Below are 19,906 nucleotides of genomic sequence, written 5' to 3' on the forward strand. Positions count from 1 at the left end.
GAGGGACCAAGGTTCTCACGGCTGTGGTGCCCTTGAGCAAGACACTGATACCCCAAAAATGGTGCCCGGGCGCTTCAGCTGCCCCTGCTCCAGTGTGTTCCACTAACGTGTATGTGTTCACTGTGATGGGTTAAATGCAGAGCACAAAATTCGTATGCATGCATGCATGCTCATGACAATAAAAGGTGATTCTTTTTCTTCTTCTTCTTCTTTACACGATCAGGATTTTCGGGACCGATCAGCGAGTTGAAAAAAAACGATCACCGATCCGATCACAAGATGGAGGAATGTGTCTATTTAAATGACCTGTTCTTTTACTGGATATACTTGTGTAATTAATTGCTCAAAAAATTACATTTACAATAAATAATGTACAACCCCAATTCCAATGAAGTTGGGACGTTGTGTTAAACATAAATAAAAACAGAATACAATGATTTGCGAATCATGTTCAACTTATATTTAATTGAATACGCTACAAAGACAAGATATTTAATGTTCAAACTGATCAACTTGATTGTTTTTAGCAAATAATCATTAACTTAGAATTTTATGGCTGCAACACATTCCAAAAAAGATGGCACAGGGTCGTGTTTACCACTGTGTTACATCACCTTTTCTTTTAACAACATTCAATAAACGTTTGGGAACTGAGGGCACTAATTGTTGAAGCTTTGGAGGTGGAATTCTTCAGCTTCTGCTGTTCAACAGTCCGGTGTTTTACGCTTCATAATGCACCACACATTTTCAATGGGAGACCGGTCTGGACTTCAGGCAGGCCAGTCTAGTACCTACACTCTTTTACTACCAAGCCATGCTGTTGTAACACGTGCAAAATGTGGTTTGGCATTGTCTTGCTGAAATAAGCAGGGGCGTCCATAAAAAGACGTTGCTTGGATGGCGGCATATGTTTCTTCCAAACAGGTGTTTGATGAGCATTCCTCAACTTTCTCAGTCTTTTTTGCCACCTGTCCCAGCTTTTTTGGAACACGCTGCAGCCATAAAATTCTAAATGATTATTTGCTAAAAACAATAAGATTTATCAGTTTTAACATTAAATATCTTTTCTTTGCCGTGTATTCAATTAAATATAGGTTGAACATGATTTGCAAATCATTGTATTCTGTTTTATTCATGTTTAACACAACGTTCCAACTTCATTGGAATTGGGGTTGTATCTTTGTTCATCAATTTATGCCAGTGAGGCATAGTGACAGACAGAACAAATGAGAAATGGTCTTCTATTAGATGGCAGGAAGTACATACAGTAATTAATGTATCCACTTTTTGTGACATTTTTGTTTGTTGGTGTGCCGTGAGATTTTTCAATTGTAAAATATGTTCCTTGGCTCTATAAAGGTTGGAAATCACTGCTCTAGTCAGATCGTGTATTCTAATCAGTCAGGTCAAACCAACATTACATGACAGAACTAATGGGTACTAACTTACTGTAATTGAATTACTTTGTTTAATTAAATGACTTCACCCACACCGAAACTTTTAGAGCATGATTGGACAGAACGGCGGCATGTTTACGTCCAACCGTTCGTGGTACCACTAGCTTGCTAGGCTACATAACATTTTATTGCCTGCTTGCGAGCCGTATCGTATTAAAAGTACGCAAACATACCTCAAGCAAGCCTTAAACGAACGTCCTCTCCTGTCCTGAGCACCGTTGACCACCTACACACGTTTTTCCCCATTTTGTCCTTACAATACAAAGTCAGCGCGCGCCACTCTTGTTGTCGTCGCCACGGTAACGAGGGTATCCGGTCGCATTTGAGTTGACAAGATAAAGCCCAATAATCGTAAAAAACGGGATGCGGTGGTATCGGAATACAAGATTTTATTGCAGTTGTCTGACAGCAAATTTGTCTTGTAGTCTTATCCGGCATTACGTGTTGCCTGTCTCTGATGTGTTGTCTGTCACACCCCTCCGACAATTTATTTATTTATTTTTTTTTTTAAATAACTTTATTGGCCGTCAGATATTCCCAATACTACGTCAAAAGACGCGCAGCAAGGCTACAAATAAACTAGCTTTTGGATTCAAATATACTGTGCACGATGGCGACGCGGAGTAAATGTCTTTTGCGGAGCCGATCAATGACCGGCGAATTATGACATTAAAGCCGATCAGCATAAAATGCTAATTATCGACCGATACCGATCAGGCTGATCAGATCTAATTTGGACATTAGACTAGCTTTACTTTGTGTTAATATTCACTTCTGATGTAGTCTGTGGAATGTGGTAGATTTTGGTTTCCCAAAGACTTGAAGCGCTCCAATTTAATGAGCAACTGTCTGCAGGTCCCCACAGTCTGCTCTCTCCCTTTAACAGCATCAGAGCTAAACTTAGCATTCTGCAATGACTCACCCTGATGTTTGACTTGCTAAAATTACCTCACAAGAGCCACATTTTCTCTTTTCAAAGCCAGTCGCGTCTACATTTGAGCCCTTCAGACGCGTGACTTTTAATAGAAAAGTCCTCCTTTCAACTTTGCCTCTAATTTCGGGCTTTAGCGAATGCGACCTCGCCCGCGCAGGCCTCCTGTAATAACGGCTGCTGTCTTTTTCAGAGAGACCTCCCATGTGTGGAAGCCCCTGGAAAACCACAGTGCAACCATGGTAGCTCCTTAGTGCTAATGTGAACGTGTTTTGTGTCAGGTGATCCAGACCAGCAAGACTCTCTTGGAGAACTCTGACGGAGTCTACGAGCGGATCCTACAAACCCAAAAAGCCGGTACGCAAAACCTATAACGGTGCATTTGCATCACCACAATTAGCGTTTTCTACACCGGCCTGTGTCTTTTATTTTCATTTTTAAAATGTATTTATTGATTGATTTTTTTTCACTTTGGTATGGCAAGAAGATGCTATGCTGTTTAAAAGATTCTCTGTCGTTAAGGACTGTGCGATGATAATGTGCTGCAGGGAGTTGGCCGCAATGTGTGCTCAGCAGGGAAAATCCTTTTGTTGCTTCTACTGTCACAAATGCAACCACTGTACTGACTTGTGAATGGTACAGTAATTCACACATCATAGTGTGTAATGGCAATAGTTTGCCAACAATCATGTGATAATCCATACACTGGACAATAGTTATGATGCATCCAAATGGCCATGAATGTGAAGAGGCCTGAAACCATAACTCAAGACTTGAAATCCTGATCTGAAAGCCTAACCCTAGTTTGTAAGCCATTGCTGGCTTGAAAGCCCAATTTGAAACCCAAAACAGTGACTGAAAACCCCAACTAAGGTTTCAAACCCCTAATTTCAAACTCTACCCCTCATGTGAAAACGTAACACTAATTTGAAACACTAACCAAGACCGCAAACCCAAATTTCAACTCTTGTTGAAACCCTAACCCCACAGGCTTCAAACCACAATTTGCAATTGTGACCCTTGTTGAAATTCATTCATTCATCCTCCGTTCCGCTTCTCCTCACGAAGGTCGCAGGCGTGCTGGAGCCTATCCCAGCTACCTTTGGGCGAGAGGCGGGGTCCACCCTGAACTGGTGTACTTGTCTTGAAAGCCTCACATTGGCTTCAAAACCTAATTTGAAACCCTAACCGTGACATGAAATCCTAACCCAAATTTGAAACTATAACTTTGGCTTGAAACCCTAATTCGAAACCCCACAACTGGATTTAAACCAATTAATTTAGGTTTATTTCATCTTTTAAAGATTACTTTTGTAATTTCCTCTCAAGTGCAACAGAATTCATCGCCCGGTGTTGATTTTATTTGAGATTTTGAACACAAAGTAATAGTAGTATGCCGTCAAATTTACTTGACGACTTAAATTTGCCAATCATCTGCACAGACGGAAATTTCCACAGCCTGTCGACAGGCAGTTTATTTACCCAAAGCAACGACAGTCAGCGGTATTTTAACCCAGCCCGGTGTTTGTGGCTCATGTTTCCGTGGGCCCGCAATGATCATCTTCCAAAAATAATCGAGGATATTTCAAGCTAAACAAGCTGTTATTTGGATCTCCTCTTCCGCTGCTGCTTAAAATCTTGTCGAGCGCTCCAGGATGTGATGCAACTGTTATTGTTACACACACACACACACACACACACAATGTGTGAACCCCTGTTGACAAAGTGCTTCTTTGGCGGTCGAGGCGTTTATGAGCAAACAGTAGTCCTCTCTGAAGTGTGAATACAAACAAAACCATTCAGAAAAAAAAACACGTCTCCGTGAAGTTATGTCGAATTAGGTTAGAACAGAACACTCCACCTATACAGTGTGTATATCCATTGTGTTGTGTAGAAAGTGGGGCAAGGCAGAGCCAGTTCCCCTTTTACATCAACAGGAGGTTCCGGCAGCACCGCCTGTTTCGATTGGGAATAATCCATCACGTCATCACCCGACACACCGCCCTTGAAATAATATTCGATTTACTGTATTTGATAGCCATCTTAAGATCTATGTACTAGTATATTGTGTCCTTACTAGTAAGACAATTCAGTACACTAATAGAACGAGTGTCTCTAACTAGTCACTTTTATTCCACTAGCCTGACATCGCTATTGCCTTACCTAGATATGGGTAAATATATACATTCATGCATACTAGTAAGACAACTACATGTTAGTAGTGAGGCAAAACAATACACTTAACAACTGCATACAACTTGTACTTCTAGTGATATTATCAAATTGTACTAATTAACATGTAGCACTTCACTAATAGTAGTACAGCTAGTAGGCATCTGTCTCACACTAGTAGCCTCCTAATAGCACCAAAATGCCCACCAATAGTTTTGCCTCACTAGTAACGTAGTTGTCCTAGTCGTGTGCACAAACGTCATGCAGTAGTGGAAAGCAAGGAAGTAGTGGAAAACGTTGACTAGTAAGACACAAGTCATTTTACTAGTGTGCCCTGGCTGTTCTACTGGTGCAATTAAATGATCTTACTAGTGAGGACAAATAGCGTACTAGTACTAGATACATCCATCTTAAGGTTCATGTACTAGTACGCTCTTAGTTGTAGTGAAACTTTGGTATACTAGTAATCCAAGTGAGGCAAAACTGTGCACTTGTTGACATCTGCATGCTAGTAGTACTAATAGTGATATCAAATTCAAATACGAGTAGGACAACTTGTTAATAGCGAGGCAAAACTACTAGTGGGAATATTGGTGCTAGACTAGTAGGGTGCAGTAGGCTACCAGTGCGTGACACATGCCTACAAGTTGGGCGTAGTAGTGTTTTTAGTGTAGCACAGTAGTTTACTTGTAAGGTTTGATTGCGTACTAGTAGGCAAGATGTGCCATTAATAGGGAAAAAAAAAAAACAGCATCGCATAAATTTGTGGCTGAAGTTGGAATTTTCCAACTGGAACGAATCAGCGAAAAAAAAGAATTTTTGCTTATGCACCCGACTCGTATTGTGTTAAATGCATCTTTTGGGTTACCCAACACGAATTTGCGCTCATTCGCATTGACTTTACGGTATATCTAATCGTGCTGTACTAATTAGTTCAGTGTTGAGAAAGTTCATTTACTACGTGAACTCATTCAAAGTTCAGATCATCGTTCCAAAAATGAACTAGTTAAGTTCATAATTCAAAAGTTTGAACTAAGTTCACCAAAAGGAACTACTTCATAGTTTTTCTTTTCCAATATTTTGCTGACTCCAAATACTGGCAAATACTAAACAATTTCCCCATTGTTGCCACCTATTCAGTCCAGACTAGTGAGTGGCCAGCTGCAGCTTTCACCCTACAATATCAAAAACATGACGAAAAAGTGTTTTATAATGAGGAATTAAAACAAGGACTTTTGTCCTGAATGTGCAAACAAAAACACGCAACACAGTTTAAAATGTGACTATTGCGCACACCTCCGCCTCAGGCACAACACAAATGGGTGGAACACAATGGGGCCTGTGGGGTGTTCTCGAATCACAAAGCTAACATGGCTATATCCTGAAAATCACAGTCACTTCTAATCATCTCCTAACTCAATGTGCTTCTCTTTTGGTGTGAGCCAAAACCACAGAACGGTGGAAGCTACACAACCCGCTAGTCTCTCTGGACACTTTGTGCGTGTGTGTTGTCTAATTAATTATTCAGAAACTCGTCTACCTGCACAGCTCAATATCAAAACCTCCTAATGTCGCAATCAAACGGATGATATTTCAAATAAAGCTCGGGTAGCACACAACTGGGATACATTTCTACCTCCCCCAGGCAAGGACATTGGACCTCATTCACTAATTTGTAGAAATTAGTGAATGCAATCTGCATAAGCCCCACGCCACTATTCCCCTATGAATGGACATCCGTCTGACACATCTCAGCCAATGCGCGGAGCTATAAAGACAAGAGATGGCTCCAAAACTTTCAGAACTCGCTCACTCCTTATCCTGTTTTCAAAAAGTTGGTATCAGAAGGCTTGCTCAACACGGGAAAAACGACAACCTATTATAATCACGTTCATCATTTTTAATCAATTCCGAAGTTAAATTAAAGAATGTCGCCCTAACATACATTTACAAAAAATCATTTAAGAGCCAAGAATGAACGAACACACTGCATGAATTATTCAAATATATTGTAAGGAATAATGATAACACAGCAAAGGCGCATTTGTCATTGATAACATTCATGAAATTAGCGACAGAAACAGAAGCAACAGAAAATATTTCAGCCATGCCGATCGGAGTTACTGGCACGTCACAATCGATCAATTTACATCACATTTGCATATGCAGAATCATGGAAAAATATAGAATTCAGATTATTGTAGGCATTAAAGAATACTGAAGCCTTTGGAAAACTAGGAAACGCGAGCGGTCCCATCACATTTCCTGCTCATAAAAGCAACAAGGGTAAAAGTGATGACGTGTCCTTTTCATTGTTATTCAGGACATTGGTCAACTCGTTAGCAAATTCCTGGTTATTATCGTTATTATCGTTGGAAGTTACTTTTTTGTATGTGTGATGATTGTCTGTATGCTCCATCAGCAGCTCAGAAATTCTAACTCAAAAGAGACACCAACTTTTTTCCCCTCATCATGAAATGACTGACATTTGGTCAATATCTGACATCTGGAGTTGACTTATTAGAGTTTGTTGTTTTATGGCTAGTCAACAATCTTTGGCCACAACAACCAAAACTTAAAAAAAAAAAAATAATAATAACAACTTCCTGTCTTTTTTTGTATTATTTTTTATTTTTTTAAGGCATCTCTTCTTGAGACTTTTGTGTGAGTGTACTCATGATAGGCATTCCCATCAAATTTCACGATGCCCAGTCAAACTGTCTTCCGGAGGTTGCTAACCAGCTGACAAAGTTCATTTTGTAAGGATCATTAGAAGTTATGTTAAAATGGTTGCTTCAAACCAAAATGGCAGTCTTCCTGTCTTATCAGGGATGGCTTCTTGAGACTTTTTGTGGGTCTACTCATGATAGACATGCCTTCCAAATGTTATGGTCCTAATCAAATTGATTTTGGGGGCTGAATTAAAAAAAATAAAATTCCTGGAGATGCTTCCCAGCTTTTAATCTTTGAAGGGTCCCTTGAAATGACCTTTGAAATGGTTGCTTCAAAGCAAACTTTCAGATGACCTGTTGATTTGGGGGCGTGGCTTCTAGAGACATTTTTTGGGTCTACTCGTGACAGACGTCCTTCATCGGATTTCATGTTGCTTCGTCAAACTGTCATGGGGCCTGGATTAACAAAAGAAAAGAAGCAAAGTATATATTCCAGAGGCTGCGACCCATCTGACAAGTTTGCCTTTGAAGGATCCCTGGAAATGTCCTTAAAATGGTCACTTCAAACCAAAATGGCAGACTTATCGTACATGACTTCTTGAGATTTTTTTTGTTGGTTTACTCAGGAATAGACATGCTGATCCAGTTGCATGTTGCTAAGTCAAACTGGTTTCTGGATCTGAATTAAAAACACACTTTAGAAACAGTACATACATTTTAAAACCCTACGAAAAAGTATATCATACAGATGAGACCGAGACAGTTGACAGATAAAAACGAGAGACAGGCCGATGTGCCGGTTATATTTGAGCTATTGTGGCATTGTTGCTCTCGGGACAGAGGGGTCTCTGGCCCCGTTTGTCCTGTACAAGGAGACTTTAAATCTCTGGCCACAGGGGATGAGCTCAACGCAGTGGTGAAGAGGATGTCCTTTCCAGACCAGTATGGCTTTGATATGTGAAGGATCACTGGAAATGACATTAAAATGCTACGTCAAACCAAAATGCCAGACTTCCTGAGCATATTCGGGCATGGCATCTTATGACTTGATTTGTGGCGCCGTTTATAATGGACATGCCTTCCAAATTTCCTGTTGCCAAGTCAAACTGTCTTTGTGGGCTTCATTTTCAAACAAATCCAAGGACCCCTGGAAATAGCCAAAATGACCCTTTAGAAAAGGTTGCTTCAAATCAAAATAGCAGACTTCCTGTCTTTTCGGGCATGGCTTCTTGAGACTTTTTTTTTTGGGTCTACTCATGATTGACATACATACCAGATTTCATGTTTCCAAGTGAAACTGGGTCCCATCTCTCCCACCTGACAACCAAAGGGTGGGGGGAGGGCACAGGCCCCAGGAGTCAAGCCAAGAGAAATGAGAATACCCACCACCCGCACTATTACTATGGTTACCAGGTCCCCGACTGGGAACCATTATCCCTGTACCGTGATCCTGTGTGGTGGCGTATCGTCCATTAAAATAGGGGAGCTACAGCTCATTCCCCCCCCACCCCCCCCCCCCCCCCCCACCCCGTGAAAATCGCCAAAATGACCCCAAACCAAACCTCCTGCCTTCCTGTGTCTTTACGGGCATGGCGTCTTGAAACTTCTTTGTGCGTCTACTCATAATAGACATGCCTACCAAGTTTCACGTTGCCAAGTCAAACTGGCTTTGGGGCTGAATTCAAACAGCCTGTAACCCCCTAGTGAATGCAATTTGGAGCGGCAACAAAGACGGGAGTCGCTCGAAACCCTAATTGTGTGCCGGTGCTACGCGTGACCGATGTGTAACATCCCACCATGCTGCCGGGAGGAAGTTGAGCGAATGGGGGTCAGCTGGCAGAGTACGTTTGCGTTCAACTGGCTATTTGCTGTCCTTGCACAATCACACCACGGAGAAGGATCTTCCCTCTTCCTGCTGCGTGCCTGCCAGACTCTGTCCAGTGTTGCTAGGCAACCCCTCGCACGTGTGTGTGCGCGTGCACACCTTGTACCCATAAAGTGCAGAAAGAGGTAATTGGACAGGAAATGTAAATGTATGGTAAAGAGGCACTGGCGGTATGGTGACGTCATTAAACGGGTCATGTCAGTCACTCGGGAGGAATAAACGTGCACATTGGCAGACTGGAGAGACGTTTAAAATAACCCCTCGTCAATGTTTGCGCCGGTTTTCCCCCACTTCTCTCCTCATGTTTCTATGGCAACAGCTCCAACAGGACCCGCCAGGAGCCGGAACCTTGGAGGATAATGCGTCATGCGCACACACACGCGCGCGCACGCCGCTGCATACATCGTCTTCATCACCTCGCTGCCTGTCTGACTGTGTGCATCAACGTTGCGTTTGTTCCTTTGACTTTACTGCCTCTTAACCCACCCGCCCATCTCGCATTCCAACTGGAGGCTATAAAAAAAAAAAAAAGCAATAACAGTCGAAGCCATTAACACACACACACACACTCAGAGCAAGAGGACGTCTCCCCTTCAATGTTCATTTGTTCAGAGTGCATTTTAGCACTAGGTCACGTCTCCAAAGGTTCCCGTGGATGCCGGCAATTCTTGGAAAACCAATAGGTTGAAATATTGCCTTTTGACTGAATAGATTTAAAGTGCTTGAAAATCGAATTGGATACCAATAAACAACACAGTATACAATGCAGCGAACGCTCTATTCGCGCGGGTTCATGGGAGCAGACGTTACTTGGACAAACCATTGGTTTAAATATTTCAGGAAAGTGATTGAAAGGGCATGAAAATCAAATCGGATACTTAATGAAGACTTGGCTTATTGGATCTTCAGCTCGACCTCCAAAATCATGGCTAAACAAATGCTAATCACTTGATTTTAAAACATTCTGTAGTAAAAGTTAAAACAGTAAATAAGACGTATAAATATGACGTGTATGGTGACGCCCTTATCAAAGCTGCTGCTGCTCTTGGCGCACGTGTTTCCCAAAACAAGGCAAAGAAAAGCAAAACACAGTGTTAATCCTTTTGTTGTGACTTTTCCAGAATATTTTTTCAGATTTCCCAGTTATTCAACCTCAGGGACTTCAGTTTCTTCGAAGTAGTACAGTGGTGCCTTGAGATGCGAGTTTAATTTGTTCTGTGACCACACTTGCAACTTCAAATCATCTTTACGTATTGAAATGAATGGAAATGGCTGTTCCAGCCTTCCAGAAATTTTTTTTTTTTTTTGTGATGGGATTTTTAATCAGACAAATAACACTTGATAATATTGTCCTTTTTATATAAAAAAAGTTATCACATAATTACGTAATTAGTGTAAAGAACTGAACAATTATTATTTTTTGCTTCAATTCAATGGATATTGTGCTGCTCCTTCTGTGTGTATGCACCTTGGCCACCTGTGGACAGTATAATACACACATACGGATATACAATACAGTACATGGAGACTCGGGTCTCAACTTCTCAGTAACCCACAGTAATATTATTTGTTTTTCACAGATGATAAAGAATATACGCCTTTGAGTATTGTTTTATTGTCGGTCTATATGCGTTGCTCCATCATTTATGCTCAAGTAACTGCTCGATCAGCGCAACACAGATCGTGTTTTGCATTGTTTGTTAACATCAAACTGAGCGGACTTAAGGCAAAGAAAGCTATGTGGGTTGTTGTTGTTTTTTTTTTAAATACATATGTAAATTGTCTTTGTTTTGTTTATTTTGCATTACTTTTTCAGAGAACTTCAACTGGGAGTGGCAATAAGCAGCTTGAAGCCTCTTTTTTGAGCCAATGCAAAAAATCTCTTCTCCCGAGAAACTTCTAAGTCATGTCACTCATATTTATGTCTAGGCACCACTGTACTTGAAAATTGATTTTGATAGTTCTGGATTTGGACTGCAGCAAGTGAGTTTCATGAGTCTCATGTTGATTAATTGTCGTCTTTCCCTGCCAGCAATGCAGTTCCACCAGAACCTTCATGACCTGGCGGTGAAGGAAGGTCTCAAGGGCCGCAAGCTTCACAAGGTGGTGGAGAGCTTTACATGGAACATTACCATTCTCAAGGTGACACCTTCATTTCAGAAGATTTTTTTTTAATTGTAAAAAACATTTCTTAACGGGGACAATGTAGAGAACATACCTGACAGTTGGACTTGGCTATATGCCCTTAAAATAAAATGTTCATTTTATCAATAAAATGTTCATTTTATTTTCCCTTTATAGAAAACGGAAATGAGAATGAGGTGTTGCTCTTGTTTTTCTCTTTGGGCATTTTTCTTTGACAAGCATTGAAACTGTTTTTTTCAAAGCATTAACTTGCATGAAATTCCACAGAAGATGGGATGCCACAAAAATATTTCCCCCCAGCTACCCCCCCCCCCAATTGCTTTTTGCACTCCAAAATTTATTTCCCAGAAAATGATTTTTTTTGCTTAAAATGTTTCCTCCTCTACAAAATATTCCCCCAAAATAGATGTTTCCCCCAAATATTTTTTTCCCCACAAAAAAAAACAAAACAACAAATAGATTTTTCTCGCCCAAAAAATGTATCCCCTCCCCTCCCCGCCAATTTTCCCACCCCCCAAAAATCATCCTGACAAACTCGAACCTTTAGTTGTCAGCCCATACTAGCTCCTCTTTTCGCAGCTATGTCGTTAGTGTAAATGGACGTCTGCGGAGACGCACTTTGAACCGCGAAAGCTGCAAAAATAATTTTTTTCCTACCAAAATATATTTTCCCCCCAAATAATTAAAAAACTCCCCAAATAGTCCCATTGGCAAAAAGAATACATCGCCCCCATTTTTTTAACCACCAAAAATAAAATAGAACCACCCCAAAATTGTCCTCAACTCAACACTATTTATAGAGCACATAACATAAAAAAAATCTCAAAACAACCGCAATTGTAGAGAAATGTTTAAAAACAAGGTCTTAGTCCCCCCAAAGTCATTTTTGTGTTTTGTTTCTAAATACAAAAAATATGTTTGAAGGGAAGTGCTGAAAATATGTGCAAAGACTTCGAACAATTGTTGAGCGCTAGCTTAAAATTCTTTTTCACCTCGACTGGCCAGCTTTTTTGGGCGGGGCTAAAGATGGGGCAGCCCCATGACGAAAGCATGCCGGGACGTATACTTTCTGGCCTCCCCCACGATATAAACACCAAGCGCCCTCCTTTCATGCAGTGGCCAGTCGGCAGAATTTCCACTTCCTTATTCATAATAACTTGGCCCAGTTCTACAAGTATAGTGTGCACTTAGCCATCGATTTATGTCCACAACTCTCAAAAAAACATTTTCTGTGAACTGTAATGTGCTTTGTGTCATTTGAACGGCAGTGTCTCTACTGTGTACCCCCTCGTGCGGTGAACAGGACGGAATCTGCTCACCTGCGGCCTCTGGCCGGCTTGCCAGCGGTTAGAGTAGCCGCTGAAAAACAAAACAACCATCAGCCAGGGGGACCACTGTGCCTTGCACTGCTTTGGCTGCATATGGTGTAACCTACGGTAGCCATGTTACTCGAGTAAATGTAGCGTGTTACTACTACCCACGTATGCTGATTACACATAGTTTGCGATTTATTTGATTTGATTTTTTTTGGTGACAATTTTTTTATTAATTTTTTTGAATTAATTCATTCATTGTCCGGCTTGTTAACTTTCCGGTGACGTGTCAAATTTACAAGACATTTTTTGGGCGACTTTGGGGGGACCTTGAAGATGAAACGCAAATGTATTGAACTTAAAAGTTGAATACAACTAAACTGTATTTAGACAGTGATTCTTCAATCCACTTGTGAAACAGGTACCATACATTGAAAATAATTGTTTTAACTGCATCTACAGTATCTGTACATGAATTAATGACATGTTTTTTTTTTTTAGCAATACGGTAATAATACCAAAAACCTATGAAATTCGAATGAATCACTAAAATCCATCAATCGCCCAGCTTTACCATGGCAGCCTTGTAAACGCGCAACAAGGGGCTGCTCACCTTCCTTTGATGGTATCCCCTCAGGGCCAGGCCGACCTCCTGAAGCACGCCCGCAGTGAAGTGCAGGAGAACCTGAAGCAGATCCATTACGCTGCGTTGACGTGCGACCTCAGCAAAGGCAGACCGACAGGCGGCTCGTCCGACTCCAGAAGTAGCCGACGGAGCCTGGAGGCCATTCCCGAGAAGGCCACAGCCGAGGCGGAGCTCACAGACGACAACGACGACGACGACGACAACTGATGACCTTCTCACATTCCCCCAAAGACTTTGTCCTACCAGATGTCGCTTAGTGGTTTTCAGGTATTTCTACTGAGTAAAAAACACTTAAATCCTGTATGAAAGCTGGTAGTCCTCACCTGGAGAACATCGGGTATGTACAGTGGTACCTTGAAGTTTGACCACTAGCCTAATTTAAAAAAATCCAAATCAAACTCTGAGGCTAGCACAAGAATGCAAAACGATCCAAATCAGAGTTATTCTTTCACAAAAAAAGTTTACAGCAATGGCGACAAATGGGGAGGCAACCGGCTAAAACAAAAGTGTAACAGCGCTAAACATCAAGCAACACTCGTGACTGCTTTTGTGGGGTGAATATCCTGAAAAGGGAAAGAAAAAAAAAAAAAAAGAAATGTCGAAATTAATTATTTCATCTTAAAAGGCTGAAGTTTCATGGAATTTCGGGAAGTCTCTTAGAATTATAGAAAAAGCTTTACAGGATTTACCTGTAACACTTTTACTCAAATCTCACATGATTTTGTGAAAGTTTAGCGGAAACCTCACAAAAGTTTAGCAAAAGTCTCACGTGATTTGCCTCAAAGTACATTAGCATAAATGTCATTTTGCTCAAGTCACACAATTTAGTGGAAGTCTCGCATAATTTAACAGAAGCGTTGCAGTATTTTGTTGAAGTCTTCCAACATTTGAGCATCGGTTTCACGTGATTTAGTAGAAGTCTCGTGTGATTTGCCTCACAGTATGTAAACGATAATCTAACAGGGATTTTGCTCAAGTCTCACGTGAGTTAGCGAAAGCCTCGCAGAATTTTAACAGAAGCCTCCCGTGATTTAGCAAGTCTTACAGGATTTGAGCAGAAGTCTCCCACGATTAGCCTCTCGATACTTAGGCGGAGATTTTGCCGACTTTTTGCTCAAGTCTCTCGGGGTTAGGTGGAGGTCTCGTGCTTTTAACAGAAACCTTGTATGATTTGCCTCACAGTACTTTAGCAGAAATCTTGCAGGGTTTTTGCTGGAGTCTCATGTGATTTAGTGGAAGTCTGGTGTCATTTTATCTCAAGTCTTGTGGAAACCCTTCTGAGATTTAGCCCTCACATAACTTAATGTTCGATGACTGTTCAAATGCCGAAACTTCTTTTTATTGTTGGACCAAAAAAATGACTTGACAATTCTGGAGTACCTCATAAATTGTACGACTTATGGGGTCTTTGGAACTTCAAGGTAGCACTGTACCCAATGATCGTAGACCATTCCACTGCCTAAACTCCCCCCGTTTCGCCCACAAAAGACTCGCTAAGTTTGTGGATTTTTTTGCATCGGTGCCTGGTGAAGTACTTTCTCTTTGGACTGGAGACACACACACACACACACACACACACACGAGCCTTTTGGGTATTCCGAGATGTTCCTTAAAGCACAATAGTGAATGTAAAAGACGTTTACTTTCCCGAGCTTGTTGCGTGCCAAACAAACCTGATGTGTATATATGGAGATACCTGTTACATTTTTTTCCATTTCCTTTTTATTACTGAACACTTGGGTTGAAAAAAACCCAAAACATTTTGTACAAAAAAAAAAAAAATTAAAAAAAAAATATATATATATATATACATACACACACACACACACACACACACATGTATATGACTATGTGTGACAGGAAGGACTTCTAACAAAACCGCAAGTGCATGAGCAGAACCACCAGTGGACATGTTTTCATACCTGCATTAGGTTATTTAAATTAATAACCCATCTCTGACAAAAAAAATAAAAACAGTTGTCAACAATGTCTACATTCCATCAGAATTATTCGATCAGCCCCTTCGGACAATGAGAAAATTGCTGCATGCCAGCCACACCCCCTAGACTGTTTGAATGGCAAACTTTGACGAGTTAACAGTAACGGGTAAGTTGAACATTCAAAATGACTTCAGCCTGATTGACGTGAAAAGTAATCATAGTCAGAAATAACATTTTAGTTAGCTTGATTTGCAGAAAATCTACAGAAATGCTCAAACTTTGTTGTCCCGATTTGCTGCGAGGGCGATTTTTTTCGATTAGCCTTACAAATTACAATGGTAAAAAAAAAAAATTAAAAAAAAAATGATTTTGAGACTATTTTATACTGTACATATATTCTAATTTTCCTCATTTCCTAATAATATTTTCTGCCTTAGGATAAAGATTTTAGTGGAATAAAAATGGAAAAAAAAACAACCATTGAGGGCATTTGAATGTCATTTTCACTGTGTAAACGGTATGTTTGTGATGAAAGTGTAAATTTGAAACAATATAACCTGCTCCGCTTTGTTTCTTTCATCAGTGCTTGGCATTTATTGCTCCTTTTCATCAACACGCTCTACAGTGATGCTTCTTAAGAGCGTTTTGATTATGCGTGAGCAGTAAAATATCTCCATTTAGTTTTATGGCCCATGTGAAGCTCTTGCAAGTCATGAACATGTGCTTCAGTAATTAAATAATTTAAAATAGGCAGCTTTTAAAAATGTTTCAACACTGTGTGTAATTGACAGTAAAACTTTTGTACTTAGAGTATCTCACATTTTTGTGCATATTTTAATGTTTTGTAGGAAACCGCTGAAGAAATGACACTTTGCTTCAGTGTACAGTTTGTATAACTGTACATTTTCTGTCCCCTCCAAATAACAAAACAGAGCCTTTAATATCCAAAGTGCTGGCAACAAAAGTGAGCACACCCCTAAGTGAAAATGTCCAAATTTCCCCCTCCAGTGTCATGTGACTCCTCAGTGTTAAATTTAATGGACATTCTAGAATCTGTACTTTTTTACTGAAGTACGATTCACGCAATGAATCAGTACTTCTACTTTTACCAGTCTTTTCTTTTTTTTTTTTTTAAATAAAAGTATCTGTACAATGAGTGCTTCTGACACCTCTGTCAGCAACACGTTGGCGGAAGAGAGCGTCCCGACCTCGAGGCGGTCCGTCGTGCCTGCTGTTGTCCGTCAAGTGAGCAAGTGTCACTCCCGAGTCACCCTGCCGCAGAATTTGTGGCTTTTCTCTACGCTCAACATGTCTCGAAACATCCTCGGCCATGTGGGACTGGGAGCGCATAAAGCGAGCGCTCTTGTGCAGCACTTCAGAAGCCTGGCGGCGGCTCGAGAGCTGCCGTCATCCCAAGGATGACAATGCTAAGTAAAAACAGCTACCATTGTCCTTGAAGTGTCCGACCAACAGAAATTCTCCATCCGTTCATCCATTTTCCGAAGAGCTTCTCCTCACTAGGGTCGCTCGCGGGCGTGCTGGAGCCTATCCCAGCTATCATCAGGCAGGAGGCGGGGTACACCCTGAACTCGTCGCCAGCCAATCGCAGGGCACATACAAACAAACAACCTTTCGCACTCACATTCACACCTACGGGCAATTTAGAGTCTTCAATTAACCTACCACGCATGTCTTTGGGTGTGCCCGGAGAAAACCCACGCAGGCACGGGGAGAACATGCAAACTCCACACAGGCGGGGCCGGGGATTGAACCCAGGACCTCAGAACTGTGAGGCAGACGCTCTAGCCAGTCGTCCACCGTTCCGCCTGCCCCAACACCCCGAAAGTAAAACACCTCAATAGCCAGACGCCTTGAATGTCAAACGACCAAAGTCATCCTTTAATACTGATTTTGGTCGCCAGCCCAACAAACATTAAACAAACTCAGGACTGCATGTTTTTGTCTTAGCGTGTTTATAGCTCCTCATATCTCAATATCTTAATTGCACAACTCAAATGCCACTAGAGAAGGGCGGGAGAGCTATTAGTTTTCTAGGTCTAGACATATTAATTACGGAATATTATCAAAGATGAAATCATAGACAAGAAAAGGAATGATGTCCTGTGTTTGTGATTATTTTAGCATTTAAGATAGCGGACTTGGGTTAGACCAAATGGGAAGATGGCTTGCTAAAACATTTTAGTGTTTAAATATACGATTTTTAATTCTTTCACAGTAAACTTAGTAATAAGTAATGTAATAAACAAACACATAATAAATACATGTATATGAATATATATATATATATATTTATTTGACGTAAAAGATTCTATGTGTTAATTATATATTTTAACATTTATTTATTTTATTTTTTTTAACCTAATGGCCATGATGTCCGTATAACATTTTTTTTTTGCTCAGCCTTGGATTGACCAAGTGCAGATAATTAGTGCATTCCTGACATCTAGTGGTCGACAGGGACTGGTGCAAGTGTAACATACATTGGAGAAGGACGGGCTTGAGTCGAGCTAGTAGTGCATTTTTTTAAATGTTTTTTTTTTTTGTGATGTGAATTAATAAAATTAAGGGCAGCGATTTAGTGGTTCGCACATCTGCTGCACAGATCTAAGATTGAGGGTTCGAATCTGGTCTGCGGGCTTCCAGTGTGGACATTACATGTTTAGTGTTTTCATGCTTCCTCCCACAATCCAAAAACATGCATGTTAGCTTGTTTGTTTATATATGCCCTGTGATTGGCTGGCGTCCAGTCAAGCGTGTACCCCACCACAATAGTCTCCAGCTCACCTACGACCCTAATGACGATAAGTGCGATTAAAAAAGGATAGATGTAATTAATTCACACAGATAATTAAAAATGTAAAGATTGAATTAAAATCTGAAATATTTTGCCAATAAAATCTTATTTTCATGAATAATTGTGAGAACAATAAATAAATAGTAGTCTTCATTATTAAATACAAGTACAGTTGTGAGTCATAAAATGTCCATGGAGTTTTTCTGTGGTAAAATTCAATTGCTAAAAAAATGTGTACTTTTTTTCTTAACTATTGGAAAATATGTTCTGTATTTTTTATTAAACTATGAAAATATCTGGTATTGTATACCCAATAAATTGAGTAATCAGTCCATCCATCCATTTTCTTCCGCTTATCTGAGGTCGGGTCACAGGGGCAATAGCTTTAGCAGGGAAGCCCAGAGTTCCCTCTCCTCAGCCACTTCATGTAGCTCTTCCGGGGGATCCCGAGGCGTTCCCAGACATGGTCTCTCCAGCGTGTCCTGGTTCATCCCCAGGGTCTCCTGCCGGTTGGACGTGCCCGGAACACTTCACCAGGGAGGCGTCTAGGAGGCATCCTAATCAGATGCCCGAGCCACCTCATCTGGCCCCTCTCAATGCGGAGGAGCGGGTCTACTCTGAGCCCCTCCCAGATGACACAAGTTCTCACCCTATCGCTATAGGAGAGCCCGGACACCCTGCGAAGGAAACCCATTTCGGCCGTATCTGAGATTTTCTTTCAGTCACGACCCACAACGGGTGGCTATAGGTGAGGGTAAGAATGTACAACCCCAATTCCAATGAAGTTGGGACGTTGTGTTAAACATAAATAAAAAATGAATACAATGATTTGGAAATCATGTTCGACCTATATTTAATTGAATACACTACAAAGACAAGCTATTTAATAGCCAAACTGATAAACTTGATTGTTTTTAGCAAATAATTATTAACTTAGGATTTTATGGCTGCAACACGTTCCAAAAAAAAGCTGGGACAGGTGGCAAAAAAGACTGAGAAAGTTCTGGAACGCTCATCAAACATCCCACAGGTGAACAGGCGGTGCCATGATTGGGTATAAAAGGAGCTTCCCTGAATTGCTCAGTCATTCACAAGCAAAGATGGAGCGAGGTTCACCTCTTTGTGAACAAGTGCGTGAGAAAATAGTCGAACAGGTTAACGACAATGTTCCTCAACGTACAATTGCAAGGAATTTAGGGATTTCATCATCTGCGGTCCATAATATCATCAAAAGGTTCAGAGAATCTGGAGAAATCACTGCATGTAAGCGCCAAGGCCGAAAACCAACATTGAATGCCCGTGACCTTTGATCCCTCAGGCGGCACTGCATCAAAAACCGACATCAATGTGTAAAGGATATCACCACATGGGCTCAGGAACACTTCTGAAAACCAATGTCAGTAAACACAGTTTGGTGCTACATCCGTAAGTGCAACTTGAAACTCTACTATGCTAAGCAAAAACCATTTATCAACAACACCCAGAAACGCCGCCGGCTTCTCTGGGCCCGAGCTCATCTAAGATAGACTGATGCAAAGTGGAAAAGTGTTCTGTGGTCCGACGCGTCCACATTTCAAATTGTTTTTGGAAATTGTGGACGTCAAGTCCTCCTTGGCCAAAGAGGAAAACAACCATCCGGACTGTTATGGACGCAAAGTTCAAAAGCCAGCATCTGTGATGGTATGGGGCTGTGTTAGTGCCAATGGCATGGGTAACTTACACATCTGTGAAGGCACCATTAATGCTGAAAGGTACATACAGGTTTTGAAGAAACATGCTGCCATCCAAGCAACATCTTTTTCATGGACGCCCCTGCTTATTTCAGCAAGACAATGCCGAACCACATTCTGCACGTGTAACAACAGCGTGGCTTTGTAGTAAGAGAGTACGGGTACTAGACTGGCCAAAGTTTACATCACTGCAGACGCTG

General features: G+C 41.0%; 1 protein-coding gene across 3 annotated transcripts in view; it reads left to right on the top strand.

Moving 5' to 3' along the window:
- The window catches only part of LOC133479530 (inactive phospholipase C-like protein 2), a 36,090-nt gene extending 20,880 nt beyond the window's left edge, over positions 1-15,210 (top strand). For all 3 annotated transcript variants that reach the window (XM_061776650.1, XM_061776648.1, XM_061776651.1), the window contains 3 exons: positions 2,670-2,745; positions 11,150-11,259; positions 13,213-15,210. In XM_061776650.1, coding sequence (XP_061632634.1) covers positions 2,670-2,745; positions 11,150-11,259; positions 13,213-13,428 — 402 coding nt within the window. In that variant the 3' untranslated portion in view covers positions 13,429-15,210. The remainder of the gene's footprint in view (positions 1-2,669; positions 2,746-11,149; positions 11,260-13,212) is intronic.
- The last annotated feature ends 4,696 nt before the right edge of the window (positions 15,211-19,906 follow it).

The sequence above is a fragment of the Phyllopteryx taeniolatus genome, chromosome 6 (assembly GCF_024500385.1).
Source record: "Phyllopteryx taeniolatus isolate TA_2022b chromosome 6, UOR_Ptae_1.2, whole genome shotgun sequence".
NCBI classification, from domain to species: domain Eukaryota; kingdom Metazoa; phylum Chordata; class Actinopteri; order Syngnathiformes; family Syngnathidae; genus Phyllopteryx; species Phyllopteryx taeniolatus.